This window comes from Diplotaxodon limnothrissa, linkage group LG1 (assembly GCF_057381915.1).
Source record: "Diplotaxodon limnothrissa isolate DT_005_m linkage group LG1, D_limnothrissa_male_GT1.1, whole genome shotgun sequence".
Classification (NCBI taxonomy): Eukaryota; Metazoa; Chordata; class Actinopteri; order Cichliformes; family Cichlidae; genus Diplotaxodon; species Diplotaxodon limnothrissa.
This window is the reverse complement of record NC_140596.1, coordinates 40,587,098-40,602,002: the sequence shown is the minus strand read 5'-3', so window position 1 is coordinate 40,602,002 and position 14,905 is coordinate 40,587,098. Positions and strand designations below refer to the sequence as shown.

Sequence of the window (14,905 nt, the reverse complement as noted above, 5' to 3'; positions counted from 1 at the left end):
CAGTAACTTCTTACTGTAAAGCAACAGTTATATTATACCTCATTACACGTCTGTGCTGTACTGATCTGAGATCAGATACCACAGAGTGAGTGCAACTATGCCTTGAATAAAAGTCCCGAATCAAAAGGGTGGCTCCAGTAAGCCCTCTATTAAATTAGTACACATTTGGGATCCAGTGACCTCTAATAAGTCTCAGTCACAGCCAGTTTACTTTGCACCTCTGGGTGCATCTTGAAAGCAACTTTTCCTCTGGAAAGGAAATCACTGGGGATAATGCCTAAGATGCGTCCTTTTGATCAAGAGCACACTTCACTACTTTTACGGGCTGTCTGCTGTCAGCTGTAAACATTTTACTGCAGGATTCGTTAAAGATCCATACTAACAGGATTTTTTAAATTACTTGCAAACTTATATCTAAATCAAAGTATTGCACAGAACCTTTGAGCCACATAAGCAAAAGAATGATTCCTTCAGTCCTTCCTCACTTTTCAACGATACTGAATTTCAGTGTTGATTTGAATTTTTTAAAATATACATCTCAAAAAATACATTTGCGGTTTGAGGTTTACACACAGTCGTCATGGGCATGGATGTCATTGTAATTTGGGGATTTTAATTATTTGTTTGAGCTGTCCTTTTTCCAGGCTACAGCATATATCTTTAAGAAGAAGAATTGGGTGCACAATGTTGGCTTTATTTAGGGTTTTCTATGACCAACACAGGATAAAAATCTATATATTGATTAAATGTCTCTTAGTAAGTTGCACATTGACCAGGCACTTTTGTTGGACCATGTATTCCAGTAGTTTCCAGTTCCTGAACATCCTAACCACTTCCCTCTCATCTGAGGCTAACAGTTTGGCAAAGTGATGACACCAAATAACTTGTGCTTCGATAAAATTGTTTGAACTGATTATCTTGGAATCTGCAGCTGTGTAAAAATGGCTCCAGTAGACTTTAATGTAAATGTGAATTCTCCTTGGATCTATCCTGTTATTCTGAGTATTGGTCAGTCCAATGAGTGCTGACAAATCCTTTTTATGCTGACAAAGAGAAACTACAAGCTACAGCAAATCATGCTCACTAATGACATTTGAGCCTGTACATATATGTTTGACCATGTGTGGATTAGAGAAAATCCAAGATACATTTATGCATCTAATTCAGATTTTTTTTTAAGTGATTAAAATGTGAACTGTTTTTCATTCCACCCTGGAAAGAAAAACAGTATAAAGAAATTTACCCTGATATTCATGATGATGAGTGAATGTAAACTTCTGACCTCACCTGTATTATTTACATCAGAATTTAAACAATTTCCCGTTTGAACTTTTAGATTGTGTAACATAAAATATCCAAAAAATGTGATGTGATTCACGTAAATTTGTCAACAGTTTACCTCCAGAGCTGGGACGCCCTTGCTGATTGGCTGGGGGTATTCTCGGAGGATGCGTTCTTCATCCAGGAACTTGCCTTCTCTCCCGTTGCTCGCTGGCTGGAAAAGCCCATAGTTGAGCACATCTTTCAGGCTCTGATTAAGTGTACAAAGGATCCGCTGCTTGGCAACCCAGACCGTTGCATCCGGGTTGAAGCGCATGCATTTCTGGTTGGGTTTGGAGCGCAGCAGAGGGGGAGGGGGGATATGTGAGAGGAAAAAAATAGACAAACTGATTAGAAAGTGATGCCTGAAGTGTTGGCTGGCAGACACAAGCAAGAAAAAGTAAATAATCACCTCTGAAAACAACAAACATTATGTGACACACATTTCACTTGTACTGGACTTCCAACTTTTGACTGGCAGATGCAAATAACTTGGACCATAAGACTCAAGAGAAGATTAGACCAGAGCTAAAGAACAATGGTGCCCAATTAAAACAGTTCTAACATATCCAAACTGGTGTTTTAATAACCCAAACCCTGTCCCAGTTACGAAAACTAGACACACACATCACTGCCAAACCTTTTTTAATTTATTGTTTTATTGTTAGGATGCTAAGCGGGGCCGCTGTCCTCGCTGCGGATGTAATTGACAGAACCCTTCTGCCCCTGCTCTTTCTCAGCTCCAGCTTCTGTGAAAAAACCCAAACAAATAATGCAGGATTTCTGGTCTGAATCAGAGAGGATTACGGGCACTGTGCCGTGGCATTCAGGAAGTGTCTGTGAGACTGTACAGCTGGGTGTGCTGCTCAGCCAGTGATAGCAGGCCTGTGTCTTTAATAAAGTCTGAAGTGATGAACAGTTTGTGAACTCTGTGTAGCTTTAATCCTCTTGCCTGGCGTTGAGACGAAGACAGGAGGTGAAGGGTTGGACGTGTACAGAAACAGATGTCTGGCATCTGGCAGGGGCTGTGTGGACTGATAGGGCCTCCTGTCCTCTTCTTACAATAGCAGACTTCCATCCACTCCCATTGTTAGTGCTTCCTGAACCGACTGTGCTCAACTTCAGCATTATATATGAAACAGTGATAGTGTGTGCATGTGTTAGGGTTTGCTCTTGTACTTTGGACGTCAGCACAGAGATATACAGAATAAAAACTGACAAAACTGTGTTTTCCAGTGGTCACGCTTGAACTGTAGAGATATTCTCCTGGAGAAACAGCATCTGGCCACCTAAGACTGGAAATAAACCACTCATTCTTACCCATTGCTGTGACTTTATCCCTAACACTGTAGAAAAAAAAAAGCAACACTTTCACTTAGGTTTTTTAAATTTTTGTAATTATTAAGGACAAAGACATCACAAAAGTATGCCAAGAGGACAAAAAGGCTCACGTCCACTGAGATCTCTCAGCACCTGTAAGAACTAAATGCTGCATATGCTGACCACTGCAATGTTTAATTAAACATTGAATACTCTATACTGTTCCAGGTGAGATCCATGGCTCTGCACTTGGAGCTAATTCTTATCACAGCCACTTCACATTGGCTGCAAATTACTGCAGGAAATGTTGGAGATCATCACTCAGTAAAGCCCAGACATTTTGTGCATAAATGTTTTTAAAGACCCTAAAAAGCAGGGAAACCCTGAACTTGAACTTTTGCTTCACAAAATGGACGTTTGTACCACCAACCCTGGGCGTCAATAACTGATGGTAAAGATGCAAAACATATTATTTTAAAGATGTGACAAGACGAGCTCCAGAAGAAATGATGTGCTGGTGTTGAGGATGTGTTCAGTGACATTCTCAGGTTTGATCCTTGGTCCTTTGTGATGCTTAATTTCACCTGTCATCAAAACCAAGTAAATTCTCCCGTCAGTGAACCTTCATTACACTGGCTTACTCTCATGACTGGATGCCCTGCAGGAGGTTGTAGGGAGTCCTAGCTTTTTAAAAACTAGCTTAAACAGAAATAAGATCCCTTAGTATTTTGTGTCATCTTTGCTACTTTGGTTGTGACCATTGAAATTGGTGAAAACCTAATCTGTTATCATCTCCACTGGCACCCACCTGACTGTGAAATTAGCATGATCCACAGTGGCCAGAACTGATAGTGTAAGACCCAGACCACAAATACAGAATATTTGAAAAGATAATTTCAAACAGTGAGCATTTGCTGCAGCAACTGCTTTACATGGCACCCGACTAGGTAAAATCATCTTATTGGTTACTCCTCTTGTCAACACACATTTGATGGTGCTGGTGTCTGAGTTAATGACAGTTAGACTAAGCATATCTCCACAGCGGCTTTCTGGTGTTCACAAACCCGTCGTCTCCTGTGGTCCAAGCATTCAAATCAACCATGTTTGGAAAGCTTGCTTTGCTTGTCACTGAGTCCAGCCTCTGAATTTTTAGCAGAAATTAACTTTGAAAAGATGTTGTCTCTGTCTGGATGTAAGAACTGTGTACTGGCATTGAATGACAGTGGAGATGGATGAAATAAAGTGAGAAAAGAAAGCTTGTAAGAGAAGAACAGTGTGAAGATTGTGGAAGAACCAAGAACACAGAAAAGCATGTGGGAAAGAGGAAATGTTGTCACTCCCTACACCTGCCTTTTCTTGTCCAAGATGTTGGTTCTTTTGAAACATTATACATTGCTGCAGCTGACTTTTAGACTTTTTTGGATAAATTGCAGCGTGACAGAGATTATTACACTGTTAAATATTTTAGACAAAGTCTGGATCTCTTTTTCTCCTGCTTCTAGTCTTTTCACTCAGAAATGATATGAACGAGCACAGTTTTCAGGAGCCTGCCTCACGTGTCTGTGAGCAAGTGTGTGTTTGTGTTAGCTTGAATTATTCACTTGATTTTGATTTCCAAGCGGACTGTGTGACTCAATCATGTGATCAAGTGGCACCACTGAGTACTCACTGATGAATGTGAAATCAGAAGCACTAGTGCATACTCGTGAGAGAGCTTAGTGTACATGTGAACATGCACATACATATTTTATGCTGCAGTTCTTTTCACTTTGATAATTACGTCAACGGGTCATGAGTTTATTTCATCACTGTACATTTCAATCCACTGGATTGTACAAACTCAATGTGCAGCATAAAAGGGCATTACAAATGAGACAGAAAGGAACGAAACTCAGGAGAGGAACATCAAGTGGCTGAAGATAGAGCTTTGCCAAGCAGCAGCCCCGCCATCTTTGGTCCCTTTTACTCCTTTGTCCTTTTGCACATGTGCATCCAATAAAAAGCTATTATTCCTCAAGGACATGCACGCATCAAGCAAAGAGCTGCAGTTCAGAGCAAACTCAAACTACTGCACAGACTCCAGAAGCACCTAGCTGCTCTTTCACATTCACACTGGCAGTCTTTTATGACGACGTTTACTTACAGATTCTCACTGTGAATGAAAGGAAGGCTGCATCTATGTACAGTTAAGGTCGCCTACATGTGGTACATGGTCAGTGAGGATGTAGGCTGCTTGTACTGTATGCACATAGTTCTCACAGAGCTTTAAAGAACAAGCAGCACCATACTGACCCACAGTGTAAATGTACCAACGCTGCAGTTTATGAAAAGCTAACAGCTAAAGTCACAGTTCCCACTGTTCATGTAAAACAAACAAAACTCTGTGGAGTCACTGTTTACCAGAACGATTTTAAAAGTAGAATCTTTCTTTTTTTTTTTGGGGGGGGGGGGGGGGGGGGGGGTGATTTATTTTATTTATTGTTTTCTATTTTATATCCTTTACTTTTGTGTGAGTCCTCATGACTTGTGACTTAAATATTGTCATAACTAATTTAATCCAGGATTCTTCAATGAGTTGTTGTAGGTGCTGATGGCTGTGGGCAGGAAGCATCTCCTGTATTACAGCAGGTCTGAAGACACTCTGCTGCTGTAAACTGACTCATGAAGAGGATGCTCAGGGTTGTCCGTAATTTTCTTTTTTTTTGATTTTGTGAAGAATCCCTCTTTGCACCATCATCTCCACTGGTTCCACAGTAGGACAGAAGCAGTGTTCTTCATCAGGTTTTTGAGCCGTTTTAAGTCCCTGGCTCTGATGCTGCTACCCCAGCAGGTGATTTAAGAAGACTCTCCACAACACACTTATTGAAGGACCCAAGCTTCCTCAGGAAGTACAGTCTGCTCTGACTCTTCTTGTAGATAGCTTCACTGATCAGTCTCCAGTCTAGTCTGTTGTCCAGGTGGACACTGAGGTATTTATACTCTTCGACCACCTACACTTCTAATCCATCCATCCATTCACTTCCGCTTATCCTTTTCAGGGTCGCGGGGGGCGCTGGAGCCTATCCCAGCTGTCATAGGGCGAGAGGCGGGGTACACCCTGGACAAGTTGCCAGTCTGTTGCAGGGCCAACACACAGGGACAGACTGACAGACCATTTGCACTCACATTCATTCGCACATTCACACCTAGTGACAATTTGGATTATCCAATTAACCTATCCCCACAAGCTGCATGTCTTTGGACGGTGGGAGGAAGCCGGAGTACCCGGAGAGAACCCACGCACACACGGGGAGAACATGCAAACTCCACACAGAAAGACCCCGGCCTGATGGTGGAATTGAACTCAGGACCTTCTTGCTGTGCGGCAACAGTGCTAACCATCGTGCCACCGTGCTGCCAGGTAACATCCTAATCCCATGATGGAAATAGCGTTTGACGTAACACTTAACGGGGTTTTACATGGCCGATCAACACAATTTAAAAACTGGTATAAAGTCCACACTTTTTCCGTCAGTTGTTCCGTCTGTCCTGCTCACATCTCCAGTGGTTGTACACGGTGTCGTTAACGTGGCTTCACTCCACATCAGCCGCTTTGCTAGCTAAACACCGGTGTCGGCACATAAGGACGCTGTCATAGCCTGTCAACGATGTTGATTAGCTGTGTATATACGAATGTGAATCGCATCATTGGCTGGACTATGGGATAAGGCGGCATCGTTCTAATCCCATACAGGAGCAGCCAGTCACTTACTGACTCACACTGCAAAACAGAATTGTTAAAGTATTTCAGGTTAGATTTATTTATTTATTTTTGTGCGCAACGCAGATTTTCTGTGCGCAGAAACCAGCAGTGCGCAAATGCGCACGCGTGCAGCTTAGAGGGAACGTTGGTCAACAGGAGAATAACTTGGTGACTTTTTTCCTTAAACAATCACACAAACTTAGAATTGGGACTAACTGGATGGTCAGTCAGGTCCAGTAGTTAAGTTAAACTGAGTTGATCATTTGCTGTGAAGCGTTTGTGTGATAGTCTTTCACGCACATATGACTGTTTGGACAGTCATAGCGACAACATTAGATGACAAATTTTACACTTTGAGGTTTTGGTCCTACTGGATTACAACTTCCAAGAACTTGGAATCTTATTGGATTATATCCACACAGAGATAGGCACGTCGTGGCCAAGGCATGCCCACTCTGTCCAACCTGTCTCGTCTCTCACATCAGAATAAAATCAGCATAATCTCAGAGTAGGTTAATGAGATAAGTCCACCGATATGATTGTGTGATTATTATGATTTGATGTGGCTTTTGCTTTGTTCCTGCTGAACTGCTTTTAGTAACACGCCCTGTATTCAAAAAGTCTAAATTGTGGACATTCCCTTTTTAACTTTTTTGAACAGTGAAGCATAAAACCTGCATATTCTTATAACATCACTCGAAGGGCTCTTACAGGTTACGCTAACCTTAAAATTAACAGTTAACTTGGTTTTCAAGGCCACTAAATGTAACCCAGTTATTTACCAAGCGCACCAATTTAGAGAGCCGTAGATAACCGGCGATACGGTCTCTCAATCACACCACCACACAGTCCTGACCCACACATACAGTTCTTACACACACTGGACATTCTGGACATTGTTTCACTTCATTACTTAAATCACGCTGCTGTTATTGTGTATATATTTATTTATATTTCTTCATACATTCTTATATAGTTCTATATTGTGTATTTTGTTGTACAGTTATTTTATTTTCAACTTTAATTTATATATTTTATCTTATTCTCCCAGTTAAATTTACACTTCATTCTCATTTCATTTTTAACCTTAATTTATATTTTATTCCTTCCTAGTTAAATTTACCCTTTTTAATTTTTCATATTTATTTCCTATCTTATTCATAGCCTTTTCCTTTTGTGTTTTCTTTAGGTCACAAGCAGTTGTCCAAGCATTTCACTACATATCGTACTGTGTATGACTGTGTACGTGACAAATAAAATTTGAATTTGAATTTGAATTTAACCGGTGTGAAGGTGCACCAGGGCCACCCTGGTAAACATGCCTTCAAAGGGAGCAGGTTCGTCTCCCATAGGGACTCAGTATCAGTTAGAGCTGGGCAAGTCTCCTACCCGACTCCATCTAAGCTCTCTTTGCCTATTGGGTAATTCTTAGAGAAGAAACAGAGAAACACCGGGGACGATACACAGAATGACACGCAGACGCTCCGACGAAGAACAGAGGTAACCACACACTAAAAATACACACAGGGTAACAATCTAACTATACAAGACAACAGGGAAACAAAACAGAACACATGACCTGGGACACCTTTTAAGTAAAACAGGAAATACAACTGGCTCAAGGACACGGACTTGAAACTACACACGGGAGTACAGGGACCAAAACCTAAGAACTAGAGAAACCATCACAATTGCAGTGAAGCGCCAGATAACAACAAAGATCAATAATAATACACCCTGGACCGTGACAGTTATTGGCTTGCGAGTTGTGAGAATTTTCTGTGTCATGAAAGTAACTCTCTTTTGACCTGGCTAAATCCATGGTAACATGCTGAACACATAACCTGATTATATTCAGATTTTTACTTTCGTGGCTCAAGAGTTGGGAGTTCGTCTTGTAATCGGAAGGTTGCCGGTTCGAGCCCCGGCTTGGACAGTCTCGGTCGTTGTGTCCTTGGGCAAGACACTTCACCCGTTGCCTACTGGTGGTGGTCAGAGGGCCCGGTGGCGCCAGTGTCCGGCAGCCTCGCCTCTGTCAGTGCGCCCCAGGGTGGCTGTGGCTACATTGTAGCTTGCCATCACCAGTGTGTGAATGTCTGTGTGAATGGGTGGATGACTGGATATGTAAAGCGCTTTGGGGTCCTTAGGGACTAGAAAAGCGCTATACAAATACAGGCCATTTACCATTTACTTTAGAATCTTTAAAAGTGCCTGAGTTTAACAGATTATTTAATTTACAGCATGGTTTAAGTGAATCAGTCCTGCTTGATTTACCAGAACCATCTGAAATTTGGTCAGGAAAGCCTTAAAGAGTTGGAACAACTTTGAGTAAACTCAGTTTTTTCAAATGGCCTCAGTGTTTTGCTATGAAGCACAAAAAATACTGTAACTTAAACACGCATTTCTAATCTGTCCCAAACTTTACATTTGATCAAAGTCCCAACAAATAGGCACCGACAGCCAGAGCAGCACCGAGTGGGAATAGGAAATGTTTTTGCTTTGAGTATTATTCCTCACAGGCTGACCACATCCACTTAGAAAGAGGTCTGTATAAACTTCCAGCCTTGATGATGCCTTTGTGTAAAAATGATGGCTTTTCATTTAATGGCGGCTCTAGTAGCATGGCACGAAAAAGGAAGCTGTAATTGAGGGGTAGGATTTTAGAAAATCATAACATTATTATCATTATTATATATTATACACCCACTTATATATATATTAGTGGGTGTGTGAAACCATGAGGCAGGCCATGTGGTAGGTTTGTCTGTGTTTGAGGCTGAAACAGCCAAAAACCTTATGAGACATTTTAAATTTAAGATTGACAGACAGACATTTTATTGTCATTCAGTGAACAAGGAATGAAATATTTTTGGAGTTGGCTCACCAAAGGATGAAAATGTATCAAAAATATGTTAAATATGTAATAAGTTATGTTGCATCCCGCTTCCATCCCGCACAGAGATGCAGCTGGTCACACACTCAGTGTACAACACTGTGACATAAACTTAACATGTGTTCTTGTACAATGTCTAGCAGGCACAGGAAGTGTGCCTTGTTTATGAAACAGACAAATTAGAATTTTCTGAAAGACTGCAACAAACATCTCGAGTGAGTCGAGCCCGGCACACGTACACGGCAGCAGGCACGATGCCACGGTCCTACTGCTGCTCGCAGCTTTAATGTGGAATATGAAATAAGGGCCTAAAAATAAGATTAATTAGGCATCATTTACTTTCAGCTATTCATCTACCTGCTATTCATTTACATATTAATAGGAAATGGAAGGACAATCTAACATTCATTTACTTTCTCCTTTTGGCTCCCACATCTGGGTTCATCATCTTCTATTATAAACTGCACAGCAATATTAAATTGTATAATCAGTATTTGAGTTCTAAGGGCAAACTGTGTCATTAAATGTTGTAGTGTGACTCTCACCAAGCACCTAATCCAGTAAACGCTTTTCTTCACTAATTTTCCAAATAGCCCCGCCCACCTCATGACCCACCTTAACTTTTGATACACACTCTTACACATATGCAGCTATATATAACAACCTGCTACACGTCTCCCATTCAACAGTCACAGACCAACTAATATCATATTATGATTCTTGATGGCCAGAGCTCGTTTAAGTCCCCGGCTTTAAAACTGTAAATGAGTGAAAGATTACTGGTAAGCCTACTTTAAACAGCAGGAAGCCTCCAAGGCTGAGATTACACTCCTTTGCTTCCTCTGAAAACATCCATTTGCTTAAAGGTTAATCTCACACAAATGGAAGAGATAAGGATGTGTTATATTATCATGCTAGAGGAGTCTTATAATGAGTATAAAATAAGATAAAACAGCAAACCGATGGAATGTGCTAACAGGTGTATGTGTTTTTCAAGTTTTGGCAAAAGTCTTTGCACATTTCCTGCAAATTTCTTTTATCTCTCCAGGTATATACAACAGATGATATATACCAGCTAATAGGGATACTACTTTATACATGAAAGGACCCTTAAAGAATATTCACCCTCTCAGAAATGCCAGTGATTTCGTTGTTGGAGTTGGAGTGAGCAGAGTGCAGTGAAGCACATTTGGATCACTGTAAAACCTTTAACATCTGGAAATGCACCTGTTTCTTTCTGCCTGCATTATCAATTTTTATAAAGATTCCTATCTGTTTAATGCATGGTGACACTGTTTGTAAGCCACAACTGAAATGCCACCGACTGTACCTTTCCTGCAGGTCTCACACATTAATGGCATCATTGCGTTTGAGTTTACTGCAAGCCAGCTTTCAATAAAAGCTTTTAGATCACAAAAGAGGTTAGAAGGTGTTAGAATACACAGCATTCATTTCCAGTACATATCAAGTCGCAAGTTTATGTTCATCAGTCACGTTAATATTTCACACAGTCACAAACATGATCAATTCGAAACATTTATCGGGTTACTGGCATCCCATCTAGGGTTAGGGTCGAGGTCGTTTCCCTTACTGATGAAATCTCATACGTTAATGTTAACATTAATATTGTTCTGTTAAACGCTTTGAGCTCTGGCGTCCCAAAAAGATGAAAATTTTAACAAAAAAAGAGGTGGATGTTTGCCTAACCCTACCCTAGATGCGGGTGAGCTGGTGGATGCTACGAGGTTAACATCAGCACTCTCAAAAGCTCTGTTCTCATCCTTCACAGATACTCACTGTCTGCTGCAAGTCAGGGATCAAGAGACGGATAACCAGTGAGTTCGTGTGAATGTCGTCCATGCGGTTCTGCGATGGCTCTGCAGTGGCCCTTATAGTCTCATAGATGGTTTCTTCGCGGGAGCTCTCGGAGGCACAATCATCAGAGTAGTCGGAAAAGCTCTGGGCCATCTCATCCTCACTGGAGGTGGAGCTTTGGGGCATAGTCAGCAGGCCCGGGGAATTCAGCTGGGACAGAGAAGCAAACAGGAAATAATATCAGGCTCTTGCAAAGAGATGATTAAAGAAACTAGATATTCAAATTGAATAATCTCCTCCTGTTCCCATCAGACACCTTCTGTCATTTCAGACAGCCGTCAAAGACCACGCATGCTACTTTGTCTCATCCATCCTGTGCTAACAGCTTGTACAGTGGGCTTCAGTAAACTCCCAGAGGTACTAATATCACCTAATATATGCAAAAACATGGTCTGGCTCATTAGTGCTTTCTGTATATCACTAAATGAACTTCACGAGGGTGAAAACTGCACCTGAGAGTTAATCTATTCCCTATGGCCAAATGATCCACTGGCAACATGATTTATGGTCTTATCAGTCAGTGCCTCCAGCTGTGTGCTTGTAAGTGACCCGGGCAGAATGAAGATACTGAAATAACCCGAATGTCTGATTAAATATATTTTCAACTTTTCTCAGAAGTCAGTGTGTGGGGGATTTGGAGGTTAAATGTTTTATATTAATTAAATACTAACAATTAATATCCCCATATGTCATTGACCTTACACTGACAAAAAAGATTTCTTTTTTAAAGTAACTGATTAAAACAGTACCCAACACTCACACTGAACTATTCTCACTTGTTGACATTAGATAACAGTTAGAGGTCTAACATAAGTACTAAACACAGACAGAGATTAAATGATTTTTAGGTAAAACCTTCCCAATGTATAACTTATTCTTCATTTCGTTCATTAAATATTATTTTTCATTTTTAAAAAACTAATCTATGACCTTTTCTTTAACTAAAGAAAACACTTCAACTTGGAAATACAAGCAAAAACCGTGTAAGTCAAAATCTGAAGGTTATAGTTCAACATAGGAAATGATCATGCTAAGATGTGCGTATTTCACTCTACTTCTTTTCAGAGTGCCAGCAAGATACAATATTTCACAAGATGACTTTTCAAACATCTGTCTGTTTAACTGCGACTGCTGCAAAAACCAAACAAACAAAAAAGAAAAAACCCAAACCTGGACTCTGTCACGGGTTCATAACTCTAGGAACAACAAGTAGGCCTGCAGAGCGAGAGCAAAGTGCTCTAATAGGGTGATATGGTGCTACAAGGTCATTAAGATAAGATGGACCTGATTATTTAAGACCTTGTATGTGAGGAGCAGGATTTTGGATTCTGGATTTAACAGGAAGCCAAAACAGGAGAAATCTGCTCTCTTTCTAGTCCCTGTCAGGACTCTTGCTGCAGCATTTTGGATTAGCTGAAGGCTTTTCAGCGAGTTTTCTGGACATCCTGATAATAATGAATTACAGTCGTCCAGCCTGGAACTAGTTTTTCAGCGTCACTCTGAGACAGGATATTTCTAATTTTAGAGATGTTGCACAAATGGAAGAAAGCAGTCTTACATAATTGTTTAATATGTGCGTTGAACGACATGTCCTGGTCAAAAATGACTCCAAGGTTCCTCACAATGTCATACTACACTGAGGTCTAGCAGGACAAGCACAGAGATGAGTCCACTGTCAGAGGCCATAAGAAGATCATTTGTAACCTTCACTAAAGCTGTTTCTGTGCTGTGATGAGCTCTGAAACCTGACTGAAACAAACAAGCCTCTGCAGATGATCTGTTAGCTGTTTGACAACTACTCTTTCAAGGATGTTTGATATGAAGGTTGGAGATTGGCCTATAATTAGCTAAGACTGCTGGGTCTAGAGATGCTTTTTAAGCAACAAGATGTGTATTTAGAATCCTTGTCTTTTTTGAATCCCCAATCGGGTCCAAGTTTCAGCTGTCTAGCTGTTAATTTGAGGTGAAGTTGAAGAATCTGAAAGTAGTCCTTTTTATTTTTTAATCCACTTTGTTCAATGTCCTCGTGCCACTGGTAGTAAAAGAGCCCCACAGGATGATTCCTCTACCACCATTCCTGACAGCTGGTACAGTCTATTTGAAAACGATTTGTAATTTGCAGTTATTTAGAAATATAGAATCTTAAGCAGCACCTTAATGAGTGTATATTTATATTTGTATATATTTAAACAAATACCGGTATATAATTTTGACCCTGTGCAGATTATAGAAAATCCAAAATAAATTGTACATCCACTCCCTTTTTTTTTTAAGTCATCAAGGATATATGTTGTACAATCATGGAAAAAGAACAGTGCAAAGAAACCATAAAAAGCCCAAAATGACTATGACATTCATGGCTATGATGAGTGTACATATCCAACCATATATGCCCATTAGCTGAGATGTCCCGGATTTGATGACACTGCAGGTAACAATAGATAAAGCTGCCATTTTCAGTGACATGTGTAATGGATAGATTTGCCTTTTTCCAGATTTCTTGAGTTCGTATTCCCACTCGTGATAACAGATAACTCTACATTGTATTCCTTGAGGATTTGAGAAATGTTTTTAACAAAGAAGGATGAAAATGGGTGAGAAAAGATGAAGAATCAAGGTGTGACAGTTAAAAAATGCCAGTTTTATATCAGTTCGAAAAGCAACTCCTGATTTTGTTTTTGCACATTTTCATTTCAGCCTCCTGCTGCGGACTTTATTCTGTAATGTGTATAATTTCCTCCCATGCTTTTCCAATCAGCATGTGGCCAATTACAAATGCACTCGAAGTGTCACGTAACATGTGTCATGTTTGAGCATTCAAGTGATACGAAGGAAACCTGGTCTTGTTAGGAGAGACGGCATCCATCCCACTTTGGATGGAGCAGCTCTCATTTCTAGAAATATGGATTATTAAACCCCCCAAAATATGACTATCCAGAGTTGGGACCAAGAAGCAGAGTTGCAGTCTTACACTCCTCTCTGCAGCTTCTCTCCTCCTGCTACCCCCCCCGAAAACCCCCCCCATCTCCATAGAGACTGTGTCAGCTTCCAAAAAGACAAAAAACAAACTAAAACCAGCAACAAACAACTTAAACATAAACAATTACAAAGAAAGAACAATACAGTATCCACATCTGAACCAAAGAGTAAAACAGTGAAATGTGGATTATTAAATATTAGGTCTCTCTCCTCCAAGTCTCTGTTAGTACATGACTTAATAATTGATCAACAAATTGATTTACTCTGCCTTACAGAAACCTGGTTGCAGCAGGATGATTATGTTAGTTTAAATGAATCAACACCCCCGAGTCATTCTAACTACCAGAAATCTCGAAGCACAGGCCGAGGGGGCGGTGTGGCAGCAATTTTTCACACCAGCCTATTAATTAATGAAAGACCAAGACAGACTTTTAATTCATTTGAAAGCCTGATGCTTAGCCTCGTCCACCCCAGCTGTAAAACTCAGAAACCAGTCTTACTTGTTATCATCTATCGTCCACCTGGGCCTTACACAGAGTTTCTGTCTGATTTCTCAGACTTTATATCTGATTTAGTTCTGAGCTCAGATAAAATAATTATTGTGGGTGATTTTAACATCCATGTAGATGCTAAAAATGACAGCCTCAACATGGCATTTAATCTGTTATTAGACTCAATTGGCTTCTCTCAAAATGTAAAAGAACCCACCCACCACTTTAATCACACTCTAGATCTTGTTTTAACATATGGCATAGAAACTGAACATTTAACAGTGT

General features: G+C 40.4%; 1 protein-coding gene across 1 annotated transcript in view; it reads right to left on the bottom strand.

Annotated features, from left to right (window-relative positions):
- The window catches only part of shank2b (SH3 and multiple ankyrin repeat domains 2b), a 222,288-nt gene extending 211,012 nt beyond the window's left edge, over positions 1-11,276 (bottom strand). The window contains exons 1-2 of the mRNA XM_085358502.1: positions 11,073-11,276; positions 1,400-1,603 (exon numbers count right to left, since the gene is read on the bottom strand). Coding sequence (XP_085214628.1) covers positions 1,400-1,603; positions 11,073-11,276 — 408 coding nt within the window. The remainder of the gene's footprint in view (positions 1-1,399; positions 1,604-11,072) is intronic.
- Positions 11,277-14,905: the final 3,629 nt, after the last annotated feature.